The sequence below is a fragment of the Procambarus clarkii genome, chromosome 37, assembly GCF_040958095.1.
Source record: "Procambarus clarkii isolate CNS0578487 chromosome 37, FALCON_Pclarkii_2.0, whole genome shotgun sequence".
NCBI lineage: Eukaryota > Metazoa > Arthropoda > Malacostraca > Decapoda > Cambaridae > Procambarus > Procambarus clarkii.
The window spans coordinates 38,326,250-38,351,006 of record NC_091186.1 but is presented as its reverse complement, the minus strand read 5'-3'; the positions used below and the strand labels follow the sequence as shown (position 1 = coordinate 38,351,006).

The following is a 24,757-nucleotide window of genomic DNA, read 5'->3' as shown; positions in this document are numbered from 1 at the left end:
ATCCAGGCCCAACGTGTTGACATGACCTGTGCTTATTTTATAGGCATACTAAAAATTTAATGTACATATTGACTGTTACAAATTGTTTTATTTAAAATATTATTATTGTTATAATTAGAGAAATCTGAGAAATTAGAGAGAAATTATAATTAGAGAAAAGCAGTCTCCGTGGTGTAGTGGTAAGACACTCGCCTGGTGTTCCGCGAGCGCTATGTCATGGGTTCGTATCCTGGCCGGGGAGGATTTACTGGGCGCAATTCCTTAACTGTAGCCTCTGTTTAACGCAACAGTAAAATGTGTACTTGGATGAAAAAACGATTCTTCGCGGCAGGGGATCGTATTCCAGGGACCGTAGGATTAAGGACTTGCCCGAAACGCTACGCGTACTAGTGGCTGTACAAGAATGTAACAACTCTTGTATATATCTCAAAAAAAAAAAAAAAAAAAAAAAAAAAATATTGTTAGTTTTGAAGTTTTATGCATTTTATACAGTACAGTTCTGTATTAACCCTTAAACTGTGCATGGCATACATATATGACAGGACCTGATGGCAAAGTTCAATTTCTCAAATTTGCTCTAATGCTTTCCAATTTTTTGTGCATACTAGCAAATCCCGCAACTTTGTCTAAATGATCACAAACGTAACTTGAAAATTAAGAAAATAAAAAATAATTATAAAATTGAATATTGAAAACTTCAGATATTGAAATCAGCTGCAAAAATATAAACTATCACTAATTGTTCATTTGGTGTTATTATGCTCTCAGAATAGTATATGATCTTCATTTTCATAGATTTAGAATATATGTTTTCAGTTTAGTTTTCTGTAAAAAATATCATCAATGTGGCATTTGAATTATGTGCCAAATTTAGAAAAAAAATTGATAACTACAAATGTTTAGGGTTTGTGAAAAATCCATTCTAATAGGATTGTAGAACAGACAACTGTGCACATTATTTGTAAAAATCGTGAGAATCGGTCAGAAACTGAATTTTTTGAAGCTGACTCAAAGTTTTAGAGATAATTGAAGTTAAATTTATCGACAATGATTAAGGTAGTTCTAATTCATTAATTTACTTATATGTTTTAATAAACGTTGTTTGGCATTCGTACTCAAATATGTGAAAGTTGTAGGTCAATATGTGTTGGAATGATGTCAAGAAAAAATACCCCCCCCCAAAAAAAAACAACTAAATACTGTATAGGAAAAATTATAATGATTTAGGGGATAAAAATGCACCTCGATTAACGAGTTTAATCCTTTCTGGCACCGAGCTCGTTATGTGGAAAACTCGTCTTTAGAAACAAATTTCCCCATATAAAATAAAGGAAATAAATTTAATCCGTTCCACTCACAAAAATATCCATACTTGTATGACATTTTATAATGTAAATATAATACTGCACATGTATTTATGAATGTTTTGTTGTACTATTTTCATGTTTACCTTATGAAGAGTCGTTGCTTGCTTGAATGAGACGATGGGGAGGTGGGAAGGAGGAGAGGGGTTATGGTGTGGAAGGAGAATCCACCTCTGAATCAGGGGGCCTCTCTCGGAAATTTCTCCCCACTGGGACTGGATTGTGGTTCACTATCACTGGCTCTTCTTTTCTCTACTTTTCCAAAGAACGTATCTATTGACAATTGCTTTTGTCTTTGTTTTAGGATGTTCCTAAAGCGAGTCAGCAAATTGTCATTAAACATGTTCACACACAAGGTTGTCACTGCTTTATCAGGGCAGTTTTTCCAAGAATGCGGTCACCTTTCCAAACATTCCCAACACTTCCCTGATCTCACTGAAAGCGGCAGCATCCTCCCTTACCTCCTCATCCCCTTACTAATGGTGCAAATTGTTGATGAGGATCTGCCATACTCCATTGTGAGATCAGTCACACAGACACCACGCTCATGCTTTGCTATAATTTCCTTCTTCAAATCCATAGTAATTGTGTGTTTCTTCCTCTTGACAAGACTATCTTTAACAAGTAGCTTCTTTGGCGACATCTTGCGTTACAAATTGTTGTCACAAAACCACAAAATACCGAAAGAAAAGCACAAATAAATGCAGAGGGATGCTTGTCGTGCGCGATACAACAACAACACTGGCGTTGGAGGCGTCCGAGAATTTGTGAGAACCCGCGAGACGCTAGGAAGCACCATGTGGTTTTGCTCGTTAATAGAGGTGAAGCTCGTCAATAGAGACAAATTTGCTGTGAGTGGCTCACTCGTTACTCGAAATGATCTTAGATACAGCCGCTCGTTAATCGAGGTGCTACTGTACTTTATAAAAGTGATAAAGCCCTGATCATCAAAAACCGCCTAAAGAGACAAAGAAAATAGAATTTGAAATCTGAAAAACTCAGTCAAAAAAAATTCAAAGTCCCAAGTTCTGCCAGTTGTGACTGATTTATTGGGTGACCAATTTCATTCTATCTTGACATAGTTAGGGATGGGTATGTACTCTCCAGGATGTAGAGGTTACATCAAAATGAGATAATAAACAAAGGAGATAAAAAATATATATATTTTTTGGATATTGGTGACAGTAACAGATATTAACATTAGGCAATACATTTTTATGATATTTAACAAAATAGAGCATGATAACATACTCATTATTATTGGTATTATGATGCATCACTCATCAATGCTATACAGACACCAGCTGCATATCCACTTTGTGGACACTTCTTGCTACTATTCTTCTTCTTTGTACATTGTACAAGTGCTTGCATCTCTTTATCACTGCATTATCCATCAGTTCCAGTTAGTGGCTCCCAGAACTGAAGGGCAAGAGCTACGAGGAGAGGTTAGAAGCATTAAATATGCCAAAACTAGAAGACAGAAGAAAAAGAGGTGATATGATCACTACATACAAAATAGTTACAGGAATTGATAAAATCGACAGGGAAGACTTCCTGAGACCTGGAATTCCAAGAACAAGAGGTCATAGATTTAAACTAGCTAAACACAGATGCCGAAGAAATATAAGAAAATTCACCTTCGCAAATAGAGTGGTAGACGGTTGGAACAAGTTAAGTGAGAAGGTGGTGGAGGCCAAGACCGTCAGTAGTTTCAAAGCGTTATATGACAAAGAGTGCTGGGAAGACGGGACACCACGAGCGTAGCTCTCATCCTGTAACTACACTTAGGTAATTACACTTAGGTAATTACGTAGGTTGTCAGAGAGGGGAGGGGAGGCAACCGAGAACCCGCCCATACCCCCTTCCCCTTTCCTGCCCCACCCTCCTTACTCCTGCCCACCCCTCCTTACTCCTGCCCACTCTCCTTACTCCTGCCCACCCTCCTTACTCCGGCCCACCCTCCATACTCCTGCCCACCCCTCCTTACTCCTGCCCACCCTCCTTACTCCGGCCCACCCTCCATACTCCTGTCCACCCTCCTTACTCCGGCCCACCCTCCTTACTCCTGCCCACCCTCCTTATTCCTGCCCACCTTTCTTACTCCTGCCCCTCCTCCATACTCCTGTCCACCCTCCTTACTCCTGCCCACCCTCCTTACTCCTGCCCACCCTCCATACTCCTGTCCACCCTCCTTACTCCTGCCCCACCCTCCTTACTCCTGCCCACCCTCCATACTCCTGTCCACCCTCCTTACTCCTACCCACCCTCCATACTCCTGCCCACCCTCCTTACTCCTGCCCACCCTCCTTATTCCTGCCCACCTTTCTTACTCCTGCCCACCCTCCATACTCCTGTCCACCCTCCATACTCCTGCCCACCCTCCTTACTCCTGCCCACCCTCCTTACTCCTGCCCACCCTCCATACTCCTGCCCACCCTCCATACTCCTGCCCACCCTCTTTACTCCTGCCCACCCTCCTTACTCCTGCCCACCCTCTTTACTCCTGCCCACCCTCCTTACTCCTGCCCACCCTCCTTACTCCTGCCCACCCTCCTTACTCCTGCCCACCCTCCATACTCCTGCCCACCCTCCATACTCCTGCCCACCCTCCTTACTCCTGGCTGCCCTCCTTACTTTTGCTCAAAGTACAATACCTAAAAAATATTATTAAATTTTTCTAAAAATGTACTATGTTTTGGTGGGAAAAATTTAGTAATAGAAACCTTAAATTTGTTTTATTTTGCCTAATAGGTAATACTGCTTCCATCTCTGCTCGGCTCCCAAGGACGATAGCAGACACAACTTCTGCCCATTAATGATGGTAAGGACAATTTTATTCTTACTGTACTACCAGTGTGTGTGTGTGTATCATATTGTTATTAACTAGTGATGGTAAGTATATTTATTATGTTGTCATTAACTAGTGATGCTGAGTGTATTAACCCTTTATGTGCGCAACACATCATATGATGGGTTAAGTGACTTGCAGTAACTTGCGCTCCACATCATATGATGCATTGGAGTACCGCGCAAGATTTGAAAGGCCCGCGGGTAGAGGGGACTCCCATACGCTGCTTAGGGGTTATAGTAAACAGACACCATTTTGTAAAAAAAAATCCAGCTCACGCTACCATCGCGTGGGAGGCATCAGTTACCCAGCAGCCACCATGTCGAGCGCACGGCCGAACACTTATCGGGCGCGCACCACGCAATCACTCGCCCAAGAGCAAATAACCAGTGAATTATTTTCTGATGGTGAGGAAAGTGATTTTGATAACTGATATTGATAAAGACTACACACAATTGACCGATGATAGTAGCACTGACAGTAAAAATGAGATACAGCCGCCTCCCATGGTGAGGCCTATACGCTCACCCATACCACCTCGCCCAGTGTCTACTCCAATTCACCCACGACCACACAGTTCATGTGTTTATTTAGAGTCTGAGGATATTTTCGGTGACAAGTCAGAGGAAGGTGACTCTTTTTCTGGTTTTAGTGAAGTGGAATCAGAGCATAGTGTTACCGAGCCTGGTGCCAGTACCAGTGGTGTTACTGGGCGAGAATTTGTTACGTCAGCAGCGTCTCGCCCAGCCAAGCGCCGCCGCATGGAACAACATGAGGCACCAAGAGTAGTGTAGTGATGGTGATGTTCTCGGGTAGTGTACTCACCTAGTTGTGCTTGCGGGGGTTGAGCTCTGGCTCTTTGGTCCCGCCTCTCAACTGTCAATCAACAGGTGTACAGGTTCCTGAGCCTATTGGGCTCTATCATATCTACACTTGAAACTGTGTATGGAGTCAGCCTCCACCATATCACTTCCTAATGCATTCCATTTGTCAACCACTCTGACACTAAAAAAGTTCTTTCTAATATATCTGTGGCTCATTTGGGCACTCAGTTTCCACCTGTGTCCCCTAGTGCGTGTGCCCCTTGTGTTAAACAGCCTGTCTTTATCAACCCTGTCGATTCCCTTGAGAATCTTGAATGTGGTGACCATGTCCCCCCTAACTCTTCTGTCTTCCAACGAAGTGAGGTTTAATTCCCGTAGTCTCTCCTCGTAGCTAATACCTCTCAGCTCGGGTACTAGTCTAGTGGCAAACCTTTGAACCTTTTCCATTTTAGTCTTATGCTTGACTAGATATGGACTCCATGCTGGAGCCGCATACTCCAGGATTGGTCTGACATATGTGGTATATAATGTTCTGAAAGATTCCTTACACAAGTTTCTAAAGGCCGTTCTTATGTTAGCCAACCTGGCATATGCTGCTGATGTTATCCTCTTGATATGAGCTTCAGGGGACAGGTCTGGCGTGATATCAACCCCCAGGTCTTTCTCTCTGACTCTTGAAGTATTTCATCTCCCAAATGGTACCTTGTATCTGGTTTCCTGCTTCCTACCCCTATCTTCATTACATTACATTTGCTTGGGTTAAACTCTAACAGCCATTTGTTCGACCATTCCTGCAGCTTGTCCAGGTCTTCTTGAAGCCTCAAACTGTCCTCTGTCTTAATCCTTCTCATAATTTTGGCGTCGTCAGCAAACATTGAGAGGAATGAGTCTATACCCTCTGGGAGATCATTTACGTATATCAGAAACAGGATAGGTCCAAGTACAGAGCCCTGTGGGACTCCACTGGTGACTTCACGCCAGAAGTGAGGTCTCACCCCTCACTATAACTCTCTGCTTCCTATTGTTTAGGTACTCCCTTATCCACTGGAGCGCCCTACCAGTTACTCCTGCCTGTTTCTCCAGCTTATGCATCAACCTTTTATGGGGTACTGTGTAGTGTGGTGATGTTCACGTGCTTCCACCTTATGTGCACGTAGCGGCCGTACTGTGCGTAGACGGGCTTCAGCTCCTGGTCCACTGTGTACATCACTTCCTCGCCGTCGTGCCCCTGTTGCGTCTCGCAGGAGACCAGGTGTACTAGTGTGGAGTGATGGTGCTGGTTTTATTCCTCGAATTCCTGCCTTTGACAATAAAGATGGGATTACCGAGCTTTTTCCTGATAATGGAGAGGATATGAGTGAATTTTACACTCATATCCTATTTTATTTTACAGCATTCTATGATGAGCCGCTCATGGAATATATTGTACACCAAACGAACCTTCATGCGGCTCATCTCATTAGAAGAGAGATAACAGAATTTTCACGATTGCAACATTGGAAAACCACCAATGTAGGTGAAATGTATGTGTTTTAGCAATATGTATGTTGATGAAGCACTGTGTCAAACACGCTATCACAGATTACTGGAGCAAAGATCTGACTATTTCAACACCTTTCTTAGGGAAATATATATCCCGAGATAGGTTTCAGATACTCCTCAGGTGTCTGCATTTTGCAAGTAATGAGGACCGGACAGAGGATGATAGACTTTGGCGAGTGATGCACTATATGAATGAAGTGATTGATAAGTTCAGAGATTTTTACGTACCAGCACAGAAGCTGGTGATTGACGAATCCCTTGTGCTTTTCAAAGGACATGTTTTATTCAAGCAGTATATTCCCTCCAAATGAAACAGATTTGGATTGAAATTCTTTGTACTGTGTGACTGTGAAACAGGATACGTGTTACACATGATTCTGTATTCAGCTAGCGATGTAGACATTCCCGGTAATGACGAACATGGTTTCTCGGGTAGTGTGGTAAAGTCACTGATGGCACCATGGATGAACAAGGGCCACATCTTATACACAGATAATTACTATACACGTCCATTGCTAACTAAGTTTTTGGTTGAAAATAGAACTGGATTGGTTGGCACAGTAAAGGCACGAAGGAGGGAAATGCCAGTGTTTGACGGTAGACTTGCAGTTGGTGAGTGCCAGCTACGGAAATGTGATCAAATACTCTCGGTTCGGTGGAAAGACAAGAGAGAAGTGAACATGCTGACAACCATTCATGAGGGTACAATGGTGAACAGTGGCAAGGTGAACTGTGTAATGAAAGAACCAGTATATAAGCCAGATTGTGTTCTTGACTATACTGTAATATCAACATGCGTTTGATTGATAAGGCTGACATGATGATTGGCACTATCGAGTGTGTGCGGAAAACATTGAAATGGACGAAAAAAGTGTTTTTTCCATCATGTTGACATGAGCATGTTGAACTGCTATAATATGTATCTGGTGAAAACTGGACGTAAACCTAGTTTCCGTGCGTTTGCTTTTACACTTGCAACACAGTTATTAGCAAAGTTTGGTAAAGATGTCCCTGGCATGCGAAGACCAATCATGAACCCAGTGTTGCAGCATGATGCAACACCCAGGCTTGCTCACATGGAGGCCTTTCAGCAACACAGACTAAAACATTTGCCACCAGCTGGAAAGCGTGCAATAGGCCAACGTGAATGCCTAGTATGTAAAACAACAAAAAGGAGAGTACAGAAACGTAAAGTGGTGCAAACATGGTGTGAAGCGTGTGCAGTTCCATTGTGTGCTGTCGACTGCTTCAATGACTACCACTCTCTCCAAGAATTCTAAATGTGCAATAATAGTGCAAAAACCTGTACATAGTGCGTGCTTGTGTGTACATATAATTATGAACATTGTGATACATAATATAATGGCGTAATGGAAAACATTTGTGTGCACATGTGTATACTCGATGTATGTAACATTTATTGACAATGACTGTGATGTAACATTATGTGCAACACAATTAGTGACTATTATTGCTAATAAAATAGGCCTAGACACTGTAAATAATGCCGCGAAAATAAATTCGTGGCAACTCTGGCTGCTTGAAGACCGCGCACGACGCCTCTGGGACACACCGTGCATGAGCGATCATGCATGGTGTGACGTCATTCGCCCTATCTTGTCGGCTCAATTACGTCGTCGGTAAGTTCAATTGAATTTTTTGTTCTCATGGTCAGGGAACACGACTTAACAGGTTAGGAAGAAAATTTTTTTTTTTTTTTTTGGTATGCGCCTGTGGGTGACAAATGCTAAATAGCCCGGAGCCACACAAGAGTTATTCTTGGTGTTTTCATTACCCAGTGATGGTGAGTGTATTCATCATATTGGCATTACCCAGTGATGTTGATTGTATTAGTCATGGTATTATTAACCAGTTTTGTTGAGTGTATTAACCCTCTGAAATGCATTAGCGCCTAATTTCGCTCGATCAAGGGGTGCGCATAACACCTTAACCACTGCACTGTGCCAAACGACAAATGCTTTTTGCCAATAACTGTCCCCACCGACAAAAGTTTTTTTTTTTGTACACGGTCAAAACACGCTCGCGGTAGGTTGGATACAAAATGAACTCTTGGGACCTCCAGTGAGAGGCAGCTTTCTTTGAAAAAAAATTCCCAGAATGTCCTAGGGCTGCTGGCTGGGTTAGTATTGAGTGAGTAACCATGGGGTGGTGCACGCGCCTCTGGCTCCCAAACACCTGTCTGACGCAGTGTTGAAAGATCGCTCTGTCGGTGAAATTCAGACCTTATAGCTTGAAGAACATAAGGGTCATGATATTGATGAAGCTAGGCGCAATAAGGACCTAACACAAAGGTCGGATGCAAGTGATACCGCACCTATTAGGATGATACAGCGAGCGTATCCAGTTGTAGCTGTAAACGCCACCCATGCCCACTTATGCCATCTCCAATTTATATAGGTGATACATAGATGAATCGTTTTCTGGGTTCAGTGATGATGCATCTGATACAAATAGCATAGATGAACAGTGTTAGCAGTTTCCATGGTGGTGTTTTCCATAGATATTTTCAAGATTAGCTGAATCTCTTCCAGAATGGCTGAATCTCTTCTAGAGTGACTGACACTTGCTATAAATGACTGAATCTTCCAGTCAGGACCTTACAAAGCGATATTTTCAAGACTACCTTACGCATTACGAGCTTGGCTACATACCACTTACAAGTACTAAAGCCAAGGGATGTACGTGAGTGCGTTATTTGCAAGCACACAGAACAAAGAAACAGCGAAAATCTATCTGTACCTGGTGCAACGAGAGCGAAGTTCGCGCTCTGTACCATGGACTACTTCATTGATTATTACTCACTTCCGAAGTACTAATTGTGTAATACAGTGTGTTAGTGTGTAAATAGTGTGTGAAACTATACATATTGTAATCTTAGTGAATTTTTAGCAAGTAATATTGCAACAATAAACATTGTGGATACATTACTGACACACAGTATCACAGTTCCATGGAACATTATGAACGTTCTGTTGTATACATATTGTAAATAACAAAAATATGCATCATATACAATAAAAAAACTAATAAAACCGCATTGGAAATACATAGAACAAATAATTGAAAATATATTTGTGGCAACTCATCAAATGCTTGAATGGCCTGCACGCTTGTTTCTGGGAGTTTCTGGTACGGGCGACCAGCCGTGATGACGTCACAGTGCACCTTGTCCACGTCCCCACAGCCAAAGTAAGTGGAATTTTGTATTTATTTTTACATAGACATACATGTTCAGAGTTAAAAAAACATTTTTTGGGGAACACTTGATTTCATGTGCACGGAGAATGTCACAATAAACTCGGCGCATCACAGTGGTTAAGGCACTCTGTAGGTATATTGTAGGGTTCAAAACTTGGGTACAAGATGGATTCCCTGAGGTGTTCGCCAGCTTGAAAAAAATTCCCAGCATTTCCCCACGGTTGTGGGCAGGCTCATATTCAAGGTAGCAACCATTTTGTATGTATCCATATTGAGCTCCCAGTCTCTAGTTGGCCATGTTTTTGAGAAAACACTCTCTGATGTTGAAATACAGGGCATATTCCTTGAAGATGAGCATGCCAGGGATTTTGATAACTCAAATCTGGAAAAAGACCTAAGACAGGTGTCTGATACTAGTGATACGGATATTGAAGTGAACGATGTGGAGAGTATGTACAGTACACAGCTCTCACAGCCCTGCCATACCGGCCTAGGTCCATCACCATCAGTGGAACAAGCACAAATGAATTTTTTGTATGTTCTACTGAACATTTAGCGCCAAATGCAATTTGTTCGGATTATCCGGGAATGCTTTAGAGTAGGGTTCGTTAGAGTGAGGATGCACTGTAATTGAATCACTAATATGCTCACAATACTTTTTGAGTATAGCGATGGATCACATTTTATTATATAAATATATCACACTACACACTATTGAATAATATTACTCGAAAAAAAACAGAAAAAAAATCAAAGACATTGAAATAATTAAGTAATAATATTTTTGTGGCAACTCCCGCCTGACAGCTCGGGTGGAGCTGACTGCCTCCAATGATTACTCTGTCAACGCCTCACTTTTGCCAGACTTCCTCGCCCTATTGTGGTCAAAATATGTCACAAATTATTTTCTATTTTTCCCATGATCAGGAAACACAGATGAACACTTTTATAAGACGTGTTGCAGGCTAAAATCGCAAGAGAGCAGCCCAAGGGTTAACAAAAAGCAACTAATAATATCAGGGGTTTCGCGGCCTGATGAGCGTATCGACATCATAAAACCAAAACACGCTGAGTCCCTGATGAAGGTAATGCCATCATCAATTAATGCATTTTTAAAAATTCCATTTATTGTCCAAATATTATGGGACTGGTTTTAAATGTGCCCCTTTATATTGTGAACAGTTTGATAGCAAAATGAATGACGTAGCATGAAAATTGAGGTTAGAAAGCTGAAAAAGAGTACAGTTCATCCTCACTAACGAACCCCGTTCTAGCGAATTCCCAGAAGATCCGAACAAATTGAATTAGGTACTAAATGTTCAGTGGAACATACAAATGTTTGATTAAGCGAGGTTTGTTCATCCAAGCAGTCACCGAGACCGAGCGTCGGAGGTGGCTGTCATCATCTATGATTCGCCAAAGTGTAAAAAGTTATACAGTGTTTTATTATGCTTACCCATTGTTTCTAGGGATAAATGGTTGAAGGATGATAAAATGGTATCAAGGGTCATTGGTGAGAATTGTTGTCAGGGGGGGGCAAGTGGTGTCAGTATTTAGGGTTTATTGTTAGGGGGGGGGGGGGCAGGTGGTGTAAGTTATTCTTATGGAAGGCAGGTTGTCAGTGGCGTAAGTTGTCAGGGAAGCTGGAGTAATAGTGGTGTCAGGGGAGGCAGGTTGTGTCAGTGGGGGAAGTTGTCAGGGAAGATGGAGTAATAGTGGTGTCAGGGGAGGCAGGTTGTGTCAGTGGGGGAAGTTGTCAGGGAAGATGGAGTAATAGTGGTGTCAGGGGAGGCAGGTTGTGTCAGTGGTGGAAGTTGTCAGGGAAGCTGGAGTAACAGTGGTATCAGGGGAGGCAGGTTGTGTCAGTGGAGAGCTCTGGCCAGAGTTATCATGTAAATGGCAACACGTGGCTGGCGCCTCCATGCTCTACCTTGATAGTTCACTCACTGTCTGCTTTTCACCAAATTAGCTGAGAAAATGTTACCATTTCAGTTGTTTGCAACACAAAGCTCTATCATATTCCATAGTCAAAATGAACAATTTATAATAAATTGTGGTGTCAGTGGTGAGAGGATGTATTAGGGGGTGGAAAGGCGTCAGAGAAGGAGGGCGAGTAGAGACACCAGCTGACTGCTGCAGCACGTGCCTGCCTCGATACTAAGCTCACTTGCTGCTTTTGACAAAATTAGGAGAGAAAATGTTACCATTTGAGTGGCTTGTAATGCTTCACTCTACCATATTCCGTAGTCAAAATGAAGAATTCATAATAAAGTGTGGGGTCAGTGGTGAGGGGATGTATTGGGGGGGGGGGGAGGGAGGGGTAAGGAGGCGGCTAGCCTCTATGCAGTCAACATTGGGTCAAGTTTCGTCGAGGTCTGGGTTCAAGGCCTGGTCTGAGGTCTGGCCTGAGGCCTGGTCTGGCCCAAGGCCTGTCAGTCTGGCTGCCACCCTCCCCCCCCTCACTCCTATACCGCCTACATGCTACATCCCCCCCCCCCCCCTCCCCTCCCTCACCTGACTACCAGCGGCCGGCCCTGACCCTCCTTCCCCTACCACCGGCGGCCCGCCAACCACCCCTCCTCTTCAGTTTGTTGAGAAAATTATGTGATTTTGCTTTTTTGGATTCAATAATGCTCATATATGTAGAATTTTTAATCCAAATTGTTTGTAAGTGATTGTTCTATCAAATGCCATAGTGAAAATGAAGACTTCATAATAAATGAATTGTTTATGAATATTTATGTAGACTGATACAGTTGGCTTATGGAAATCCTGGCCATTACATCATATTTGTGGCCACCAATAACAGTCACATAGTTTTGATTTTAATATGGAATTGTTTACAATTGATTGTTCTATCATGTGCCATGTTCAAAATGATAAATACATAATAAATAGATTTTCTGTGATTTTTTGTTTTGTTGATAGTGGATGTAGGACCTTTGTTATTTTCACATGAAGGGGAGAGACAGCCTGGGGCTGACGAGTAGAATGAATTCCGCAGTGAAACGAATCGGCCTCGCCTCATATAACGCCTACGCCTCGTTCGAGTGAGGTCACACTGTATAAACATTTGAGTGTGGTTTCTGCGCTCACGGCCAATGCTCAGCCTTCGTTGCAGTGTGTGCTAGGTCGCCTGCCAGGCCAGCAAAAGAGTTAATCTTCCTTGGAGATTTCAATTTACCGAGTCTAAGATGGAGAATGGCAAACACAAATATCATAGCAGGGAATGACCCGGGAAATAACCAACCACAGGTCAGAGAACTTTGAGATTCTGTGACAAATTCTCGCTCAATCAACAGATTACAGAACCAACTAGGAAAGAAAACACACTAGACTTGTTTTTTAGTGTGTTTTTGTTGTTTTCTAGTTCATCATTTGTTCACAAACAATGATGAACTAATCAGAGACATCACAATCTCAGATACTTCATACTCAGACCATAAGCTCATTGAAGTGCAAACTAGCATAAATAACGGTAGTAGGTCTAAGAGACCCAACAAGCGAGAAGGAATATTCAATCAATTCAATTTTAACAATAAGAGGATCGACTGGGAAAAAATAACTGTAGACCTTGCAACCATTCAATGGGAGACGGTCATAAACGACAAAACTCCCACACAGGGAATAGCTCAACTGACAGCTGAAGCTTACAAGGTCTGCTTGAAGCACGTGCCTGTGAGGAGGGGCAGAAAGAGGACCACTCTAGAAAGAGAACGCAGACAACTGTGCAGGAGAAGGAAAAAAATAACGGAAATGCTTCGGCAGACACAACTATCACAAGCAAGGAAAATAAGCCTAAGCTGGGAGATCGAAGAAATAGAACAAACGTTGAAGCGATCATATGAATCTGAGGAAATGGAATTGGAACAGAAAGCTATACAAGAGATAAGGAAAACTCCGAAATATTTTTTCACATACGCAAAATCAAAATAAAAAACCTCTACCAGTATTGGACCGTTAATTACAAATGAAGGTACGTACACAGAGGACAACAAAGAGATTAGTGAAATTCTAAGAAGCCAGTATGAGGCTATGTTTAGCACACCAATAAACAACATGAAAGTTGATGACCCAGACTGCTTCTTTATGAATGACATTCAAGCTGCAGATAATATAACGGATATTACCACAAACTCGGAAGACTTTGAAAGAGAAATTGACAATATGCCTATGCACTGAACTCCTGGGCCTGACTCATGGAATTCAATATTCATAGAGAAATGTAAAGTACCAGTAGCGAGAGCACTCAGTGTAATATGGAGAAAGAGCCTGGATACAGGGGAGATACCAGCAGCACTTAAATCTGCAGATATAGCTCCGTTGCACAAGGGGGGGGGGAGTAAAGCCTTGGCAAAAAATTATAGGCCAGTTGCACTAACATCACACATAATAAAAGTGTTTGAAAGAGTGATTAGGAATCAAATTTCTAGTTTTATGGAAAACAATGAATTGCACAATCCAGGACAACATGGATTTAGAGCGGGAAGATCCTGTCTGTCACAGTTATTCAACCACTATGACAAAATCACAGAAGCCCTAGAAGAAAAGCAAAATGCAGATGTTGTTTACACAGACTTTGCAAAGGCGTTCGACAAATGTGACCGTGGGGTGATAGCTCACAAAATGAAGTCAATGGGAATAACTGGAAAAGTAGGATGCTGGATACTCAATTTCCTGTCGAACAGAACACAAAGAGTAACAGTCAATCAGATAAAATCGAGTCCAAGCGATGTTAAAAGCTCTGTACCTCAAGGTACAGTCCTTGCACCGCTACTGTTCCTTATTCTCATATCTGATATAGACAAAAATACACGTCACAGCTTCGTGTCGTCCTTTGCAGATGACACTAAAATCAGCATATTAAATTACCTCTGCTGAAGACATTGAAAAACTACAAGCAGATGTCAACAAAGTTTTCGATTGGGCAGCAGAAAATAACGTGATGTTTAACAGTGATAAATTTCAGGTACTCAGGTACGGCAAAAATGAAGATATGAAACATAATACAGGGTACAAAACACAATCGAATCTTCCCATAGTAGAAAAACAGCACGTCAAGGATTTGGGAATAATGATGTCTGACGATCTAACGTTTAGGGAGCATAACCAAGCAAATATCGTGTCAGTCAGAAAAATGATCGGATGGATTACGAGAACTTTCAAATCCAGGGATCCCATCACAATGGTTGTACTCTTCAAGTCACTTGTGTTGTCCTGTCTCGAGTACTGCTCAGTACTCACTTCCCCCTTCAGAGCAGGAGAGATTGCTGAAATAGAGGGAATACAGAGAACCTATACGGCATGCATAGACGAGATAAAACACCTTAATTATTGGGATCATCTCAAAGCTCTCCAAATTCATCTCTCTAGAAAGGAGATGAGAGATATACCAAATAATATACACATGGAAAATACTGGAGGGCCAGGTCCCAAATCTACACAGTAAAATAACAACGTACTGGAGTGAACGATATGGAAGAAAATGCAAGATTGAACCAGTGAAGAGCAGAGGTGCCATAGGCACAATCAGAGAGCACTGTATAAACATCAGAGGTCCGCAGTTGTTCAACGTCCTCCCAGCGACTATAAGAAATATTGCCGGAACAACCGTGGACATCTTCAAGAGAAAACTGGACTGTTTTCTAAGAGAAGTTCCGGATCAGCCGGGCTGTGGTGGGTATGTGGCCCTGCGGGCCGCTCCAAGCAACAGCCTGGTGGACCAAACTCTCACAAGTCGAGCCTGGCCTTGGGCTGGGCTTGGGGAGTAGAAAAACTCCCAGAACCCCATCAAGCAGGTATCAAGCAGGTAATATTGACCTCTGTGAGCCTGCTAACCCTCAAGTTGCTAGTTTCCTCAACTGTATGAATTCCTGCTTGTTCATACCCTTAATTCCTCAACTATGCAACGCGCCTGCAGGCCCTTGACAAGGGATGCACAACGTGCCTCCGGGATCTTATATTTTTAGCTTATGATTGAAAACGCCCGCGGCTACATGGGATTCACATCAGCTTCCTCAGGGATCTTGTAAACAGATGCCATCTTTAAAAAAAAATGTTGACCTCATTCCCGGGTGTGAGAGCCTCGGTACTGAGTGAGCAACCAAGGTTGGCGCACGCAACATGAGCTCACAGCACTGCTGTTCAGCTTGTGACCACAGCATCGCCTAATGTCAAAATATATATATATAACATGTATTATTTAGCCATGATAGTATTACAGAAGAGCCTGCTAATGACTGTGTACGGTGTTCAAATATCAGTGATTCAGTGCTGTTCACAGTGCTTGCTACAGGAACAGCATTATTTCGTCCATCTAGGAATCGTCAAACGACTTTGTAGGTTCCTTTACAAAATAAACTTGTGGTCAATTATTCTTTTCAGGAATTAGTGACCAGGATTGTGATAATAGCAGGATTGTGGTGATAATTAGCGCTGTGCATTGTATTGTGGGAGGAGGATGTTTGGTGAGGGAGGAGGGAGAGACTCCAGATAGCGTCATTGTGTGTGGCAGCCACTCTTGTTTTGCTCACCATAGTGGTTCTGTGGTCTTTGTGGTTCGATATGGTGAACACTTATGTACGTGGGTATATACAATGTGTGTATATAGTGTAACAACAGGAATATGTTGGGATGAGCTATTTTGGTGAGGGAGGTGACGTCGTAAGTGTAGCGTCGTCTGCTGGCTGCTGTGTGATTTCTCATGCAGTGTATGGCGGCCACTGTGCTCACACAATACCGGCTTACTTGCATAGTTCTGGTAAATAAAACATGTAGATAGGTATACATGACATGTGTAAATAGTGTAATAAAAACAATGACAGTATGGTGGGAGGAGCAATGTTGGCGAGTAAGATGTTGGTGGAGTGAGGGAGGACTGGCTGGGTGTGGCAGCTCACACTTGCAGAGTTCTGAGTGTGTTGATGGTGAATGTATATAGTGTTTGACAGTGTATAGTGTGTAAATTATGTTGTAAATATACATAAATGAACATGAAACATTGGTGTGAATAACAGTATGGTGGGAGGAGGGGTGATGGCGAGTATGATGGTGGAGTGAGGGAGGACTGGCTGGGTGTGGCAGCTCACAGTCCCGGAGTTTTCAGTGTGTTTATGGTGTGTGTGTATAGTGTGTGATAGTGTTTAGTGTGTAAATAGATTGTATATATACATGAATTAGCATGATACATTGGAAATATGTGTCGGATATGTGTACATGTGTCATGGACATAAAAAGTGTCTTCGGACAGTACGGATGTTCTACTGCCATAATATAGTGTATGTGTTCATTATACATAGGATTGGCACGAAAAACAAATATAATGTACTGTAACCCCGCGATTATCCGGGATTCAAACATCCGAAAAACGCCCTTATACGGCCAAAATCGTGAACGGATAAAGTTATCACAATATCCGGCCAAAATAGCCACAGGGACCGGATTAAAGCATGTTTTCTGCAGAAATTACACTATCCGGTCAGTCCCCCGGATAATCGTGCCTTTGTCCGTATATGAAAACATGAGGCGGGCCATACGATATTAATCCCGTCTGCCCGAGACTCGAGGCGCATGGTGTAGGTGGGGGTGGGGTGGGTGGGGTGGGGGTGGGGTGGGTGGGTGGTGTCGGGAGAGAGGGGAGCGTTGGGTGTGGGATATTTGGGTTTGATTCTGATTAATTAATAATTAAAGTAGTAAATTAAATTACGAAGGACCACCCGCTTTTAAAGTAAAGAGGGAAACTGAGAATTTCAGATCATTAGATAAAATTCTAGAGGAAACCAGTGACTATGGATATGACTAGAAAGTATGATCATAAGAATAATTAATGGGCTGTATTATTAAAAAAACCAAACCTCAAACACCTACATTGGGGGGTTATTACTGGAGGTCAGTACGTCCAGGAATCAGTGTGGTTCGTTCACTAATTCAATTAATAATAATCTAATCCTATAAATAATGCTGAATATAATATTATTCATACAAAGAAGAACATGAATATGAGCATAGCAATGAATTACAGTAAATCACACATTATGTTGAAAACATTCTGAATGTATCAAATTGCTAAAATATAGAAAACAAGAGATAAGCCTTAGCTTGTAGTAGGTTCCTTTAGATAACTCTGGAAGTCCTCTTAATCTCCAATTCTGGCACATTGACGAATGGCACGATTAACATGGAGAAGGCAGCATGAGGAATCCGTCTCTCAAGCTGCAAGATAAATAACTACCAGTAGCAATTGATTTAACTACTCAATTCATATTCAAGATTACTGATATCTACAGATAGAATTCTAATCACCTGTTATTAGGTGTTGTCTCGCCGCGTGACGTGCAATCACCCCGCTAGTAATAAACTTATAAATGATGCATCAAATAAAAAGTACTTAGCTGTGGGCACTGTGTAAGTATTAAGATTGCCGTAATTTCGCATCCCAGGCTCCGGTGAACCTATCCTGGATTGATGCGTTTCAAGCTGGCTGATCACGTGTCGTCAGGAACCAAGTCTAAGGTCCCTCCTTTAACACCAGCACTAGTTGAAGATATTATCTGCAAGGTCGTTCACGCCTCACAGTGGCGGCTTTCATCTGTGGATGGACACACTTGTCCTATATGCTGGACAATGGCGTCTTTTGTGAGTACAGTAAGCGCAGCTTTGCCTCCTTCTGGCCCTGCACGTGTCCGCTTCCCGACTGAGGATGGCGTCCCCCAACCCACGCCCAGTCGACGTTCACAACACAAATTATTGGCTTGAACATTAATATTTCTCGCATTCGCGCTTGAAACTCTAAAGACTGGACGGGTTTATTATTTAGAGGAACGGAATATTATTATTTAACTATTTAAGAATAGTAAATATATAAGGGAGAGGAATTAATGTCTCCCCATAGCATTCATTGATGACGTTACCTCTATCGCGAGGTAGACGTTATGATTCTAAAGCTCTATTCGACTTTTAGTTAGAGAACCATTCGTCTGCAATCAGTTGCCATACAGAATGCTTTAATTATGGAGAATCGTATTTAATTCTCACACAAATTGTATATAATGTGTTTTACTGTAAAGAAATCTGACGCAATACTGGCGTCAGGTGACGTGAGAATTCTAGCCTAATGCACAGATGAATTATTAGTACATGAGAATTCTACGAGTTGTTACTTTTACTTACTACAATATTAAGTATGGTTAGTAATAAGTAATGAGAATACAACAATGCTGTATTCGATGCTGGAAATATCCAACATAACTCCGGGGGGGGGGGATTCCCAGGGTCGCAGTGTACTGTGTTGTACTGACCTATCCCGAAGTGATATTAAGATTAACACATTAGTATGTTAGTAGGTTAGTATGTTAGTACACACATAACGAACGTCCCGGATTTATCAAGGACTTACAAGAATTTAAGTCTTGTTATTCACATGTCAACTGAAACATGTTGTTTGTAGCCTACACAATATTTATAAATTTAACTCTCCCAATTTAAACTAACAGAATCTACAATGATGCGATATCTTGGGTCATAGTGACGTGTAATGTTTCGTTACGTGATATCACATCGCAGTATCAGCACAGTTTCCTTAGTGGGAAATGAAGGAAATTATTCTTCTTCAGAGTTATAATAGGCTCGCAAATTCCGCCTACATTGTTGAGCTGCAGCTCTAGTGGGACGGTTGCTTGGAGGAACAAATTCATTGTCCTCTGAAATTACTGGGGAAGCTGGATCTGACTGATATTCTTGTTCAGTCAGTTTTAGGGGAACCAGCTTCTCTAAAGTTTTTAGAGTAGTGTTGCCCTTGCATAAGACTTTAACCACTCTTAGGACACCTTGTCGATCTGGGTGGATGGTGACGATTTTTCCTATAGGCCACTCGGACCTTGGCCCATCACTGTCGACTAGTACAAGGTCTCCAGGTTTTAATTGTACCTTATTGTAAGGACTCGAAGCTCCGTAGTGGTATTCTCGTAGAGCTGTGAGGTATTCTCGAGTCCACACCTCATTCCACCTGTTGATAACTCTAGAAAGATGTTGGTAGCTTTCCACCAAGTCTCCTCTGGTCACATGGGATGGGTCTACAGGGTCCTCTTCGGCTAAGGGGATGAGAGGGCTCAGTAGACCTCCATGGATCAAGTGAGAGGGGCTCAGTGGTTCTCTCTGGGTGTAATCATCAAACAGGTAGGTGATCGGGCGGTTATTGACTCGCGCCTCGATTTCTACAACAATAGTTTGGAGTTCTGAGTAACTGACCCTTTGTCGGTGCAACGTTTTCCTTAGACATCTTTTGACTGTGCCTACCATTCGCTCATAGAACCCACCTTGCCAAGGGGCTCTTGGTGCTATGAATTTCCAGTGACATTGTCTTCTTTGTAAGACTGATTGCACTTCAGGGTGGTTCCAGATTTCTCGTAAACAGCTTTCTCCCGCTACAAAATTAGATCCGTTGTCTGATATCATTAATCTAGGACATGATCGACGGGCAGCAAATCTGCGGAAAGCTTGAATGAAAGCTTCAGCACTCATGTCTGGGGTGACCTCTAAGTGCACACCTCTGGTTGTAGCACAGGTAAAGAGACAAATGTACGCCTTGACTGGTATATTATCTGGGTTACCAGTGAGGAGTAAGGCTCCTGTATAATCTACTCCAGTGGTTTCGAATGGACGAAGATGAACTACTCGCTCTTCTGGGAGTGGAGGAGGTCCTGGGTAAGGACAGACTCTAGCGTCGTATCTCTTACAGATTACACAAGATTTAATAATGGTCTTAACAGTCTGACGACCTTGAGGAAGCCAGTACCTTTGTCTAAGATCGGTGAGAGTATCTAAAACTCCACCATGTAGGGTACCATATTGATGGTGATGTAAGACAAAAAGTTTAGTTATGATGTGGTGGCGAGGTAAAAGGATTGGGTTCTTAGTGTCTAAGTCAATCTTTGCATGTAGCAAACGTCCTCCACATCGTAGTATGTTATGAGTGTTGACATCGTACCAGATGCCCAGAGATTTAGTGAGTTTATCCGGAAGATTCTCAAATTCGCTTCTGTAAGTCTCTTGCTGCGCCCGCTTAATCCAATAATGAACAGGATTGGGGAATTTGTGTCGTATTCCTATTTTAGAGAGGAAATCAAACACGTGTGCAGTCACTCGTAACAATTTGCTTAAATTAGAATAATGATGAGGATTAATGGCTAATGTTCGCTGAGGCTCTGGGTCCTTCATGGGAGTGGTGATATTGGTCACAATGACTTGTGGCTTCTGTTTGGGCCACTGACCACCAACAAGCCATGAAGGTCCGTTGAACCACAGCGAAGATTTGACAAGTTGTTTTAATGTCAATCCTCTTGACAAATAATCTGCAGGATTGTCCTTAGTAGGACATGTCTAAATTTATAACCTGCGGATAAATCATGAATCTCCCTGACGCGATTACTGACGTAAGGAGTTTTGTTGTTATTGTTTCTTACCCATTGTAAGACTGCCTCGTTGTCTGACCACACTACAATCTCACCAAAGTGGATATTACTGAGTGTCTTCGCCAGGCAATGGGCCAATCTTACTCTCACTAGCAACGCAGTCAACTCCATCTGAGGTAAGGATCTCTTTTTGATGGGAGCAACTCTTGCTTTTGATGTGAGTAAAATTGATTGAGCACTGTTAACTAAATAGGCTACTGCGCCATATGCTTTGCCAGAGGCATCGCAAAAAACGTGCAAATTGGTGGGTAAGTTTGGTCCCGAGGCATTACGTGGAAATTTCAAAACACCTAACTGATTAAAATCCGTTGAGAGTATTTGCCATTTGGCTTGTAACTCACTTGGTAACGGATCATCCCATCCCATATGTTGTTGCCAGCACTCCTGCATTAGGAGCTTGCCCCTTATTAATATAGGACTAAGTAGGCCTAAAGGGTCAAATGGTTGACTGACAAATGAGAGCAGTGTTCTCATGGTAAGGGTTGAGTTATCAGTTTGCATTGACTTGACATTCATTTCGTCAGTGTTGGTGTTCCATTCCACGCCTAGAACCTTTAAGCTCCTGGGTACCTGATAATCGGGAAATTCCTTCTCAATTAACTGGTTAAGTAGTTTATTATTTGAGGCCCATGACTGTAGAGGCATATTAGCTCCTAACAGTTCACGGTTAGCCTCATGGTAGATTTCTACCAGATCAGCTTGATCATTAGTTGTCCCCTGGAAATTGTCGACATATAAGTTGTCGCTAATGGTTGCCTTATAAGGGCTGTCTGATTTCCTCAAATGCGTGTCTAATGTTGCTTGCAAAAGAAACGGTGAGGATGTAGCACCAAATAATACAGAGGCGAACCGAGAGGTGATTATTTCACTGTTAGGATCCAGTGGATCCTTGTACCAGAGGAATTTTGTGTAGTCACGATCTTCCTCCTGCAATCCTACTCGGAGAAAGGCTTTGCTGATGTCAGCAGTGTAGGCAAAAATGCCTGTGCGAAATCGCAACAATACGTCATGTAGCCTTTGTGTTAGGCTAGGTCCCGTTTGGAGACATTCATTTAGAGACACACTATTAGGCTTTACTTTAGCACTGCAATTAAAGACAATACGAATAGGTGTTGTCAGTGAGTCTTTCACCACAGCTTGATGTGGTAAATAATGACCTGCTTTTCGGTCATCGTGTTCAACAACTTCAATGAACTTATTGTTAAGTTGTTGCTGGATAAGTTGGTGATACATGGTTAATTTTTCTGGCTGCTTCTGCAGTCGTGTTAATTGAGACCGCAATTGTGAGGCTGCCATAAAATAATTCACTGGAAGTTGGGGATGATCTAACTTCCATGGAAGTCTTACCCAGTATTGTTTATTTGAGTAGACAACCGTATCCAGATATTGCTGGTAAGTCCATGTATCATCAGGACTTGGTTGCTCAGGGATGATGCCTAACGTATCTAAATCCCACAAACGATGTATTGGTGGGTCAGACTCAATGTCCTCGGCTATTTCCCTGAAGCGTAGGGGTGACTGCTCTAAGCCTAGTCACGCCACAATTACATTATTGGTTTGTTGGTTTGTGGGCGCTGGACCTTGTCTGAAAAGCACGGGTCCTGTGAGCAATTTGCCACCTGCGGACGACAACAAATTCATACCATGTTGCTTAGTGCATCCAGTGATAAACTTGTAATAATGATCCGCGCCTATTAATATCCCAATATCTGTGAGACAGTCTGAATTTATTTTATGATCCGCTAGCCTCATGTGGTTTCGCTTAAGGTGTCTCGCTGTACGAGCTAATCCTGTGACTTGCAAGTCCGTAGGAATCTTATCCACGACCACCGCATGAATTGGGCTGGCAGAGGATCCTAATCTAACTAGTAATTTGACTACCTTGTAGTCACGTGGCCCACTATTTGATAGGAAACCAGAAATGTTTAACTTCACACTTTTGGTAGGTTTTAAATTTAAATCATCTACCAACTGTTGTGTGATAAAGGTTTTTTGGGAACCTTGGTCAAAGAGACCTCTACTGGTAATTCGAGATCTTCGATTTATCAATTTAAGCTGAGCAGTAGGCAAGGTAGTACTGTTGCCTGACTCAGTAGTAAGCACATTCACTTCGTGATGTACTTTACAATATTGCACTGACGTAGAATTAGTAAAATTCTCTCCAGTGGTCATAGTAGGTGTAGGAGATTTCCTACATAAGGCGTAGTGGTGTACACCCTGTTTACAACGGTTGCAAGTACGTAGTGGTACTGCACATTTCTTGGGATCATGAGAACCCATACATCTAGTGCATTTATGCAATTCCTGTAATCTTTTAATCCTAGCATTATAAGTAGGATAAACTGAGCATTGGTATGCAGTATGCTCTTGATTGCATAGCAGACACTTTCTCTCTTTGTTTGACTTGTTCTCTTTAGTAGACAAGTCGTGGGTTATCTCAGAAGGAGACACCGAATATGTACCCACATTTCCACTTCTTTTCCCAGTGGATAGTGTGGTTTTTGTTGTGAATTTATTAGACTTATTTAAAGTCTGTTTAGGTCTGATCGAAGTGTCAACTTGAGTTGAACTACGATAAGAGTTAGTAGAGGAGTTTGTAACTTTCTCCCCGTCTTGATTGGCTCTTTGTCTTTCGACTAAGGTATGTAGACCTTCTGTGATTTCTTTCAGAGTCAAAAAGGTCGTATTGTAAATAGTACACAACTTATCTAAAGTTTCTCTTGGTAATTTTCGTTTAACAACTACTTTAGTCATCCATTCGGCTGACTGTATTTGGACTTTAAGGCTTAAGGCCTTGAGTAAAGACTCTAACTCTAGTCTGAAGTTTTGGAGAGACTCTGTAGAATTATTAGCAGAGGGTAAATCTAGCAATTTTTGAACTAAGACAGTAACAGTTCTCTCCTTGTTATCGTAGTTGGTTTGGAGCAATTGTACAGCTGATGCGTAACCATCACTGGTCAGTGTTATATTGGAGATTACTTTCAAGGCTTCCTTTCTTAACAGGCCTTGTAAATAAGTGAATTTAGGGGTTGGAGGAATGTTAGTTTTAGAGTCTACTGCATCTACGAACTTACTCCAAAAGTCATCCCAACTTTCGTTCTCATCACCAGAGAATGTGGGTATGTTGATTTGAGGTAATTTAACCTCAGGATCTGTACGTACAGTGGAAGTTACTGTCAGCTTGTTTTTAGCAATTTGCTTCTTATAGGGTAGAAGCTTAACTCGAATATCTTCTTCATACTGAGCTAACTCATCTATAACCTCATCAAGTTCACTACTCTCTATAGAGGTTGATTGCAGTTCGGTCAAATACAAATTCATGTGTTGCTTAATATGAACAAATTTACTTTCAGCAACTTGTAATAAATCCTCTAATTCAAAGTAATCAACCGTTGACTGTTGTGACAGATTTTGACATTTATTAATCTGTCGGGTTAAATGACCTTTCAGACCAACAAGGGTCCTTTTCATTTTGGTAGCCGTATCCAT

At 42.0% G+C, this 24,757-nt stretch overlaps 1 protein-coding gene across 1 annotated transcript in view; it reads right to left on the bottom strand.

Annotated features, from left to right (window-relative positions):
• The window catches only part of LOC138371910 (uncharacterized), a 163,826-nt gene extending 139,069 nt beyond the window's left edge, over window positions 1-24,757 (bottom strand). The window contains exon 1 of the mRNA XM_069336960.1: window positions 23,735-24,757. Coding sequence (XP_069193061.1) covers window positions 23,735-24,757 — 1,023 coding nt within the window. The remainder of the gene's footprint in view (window positions 1-23,734) is intronic.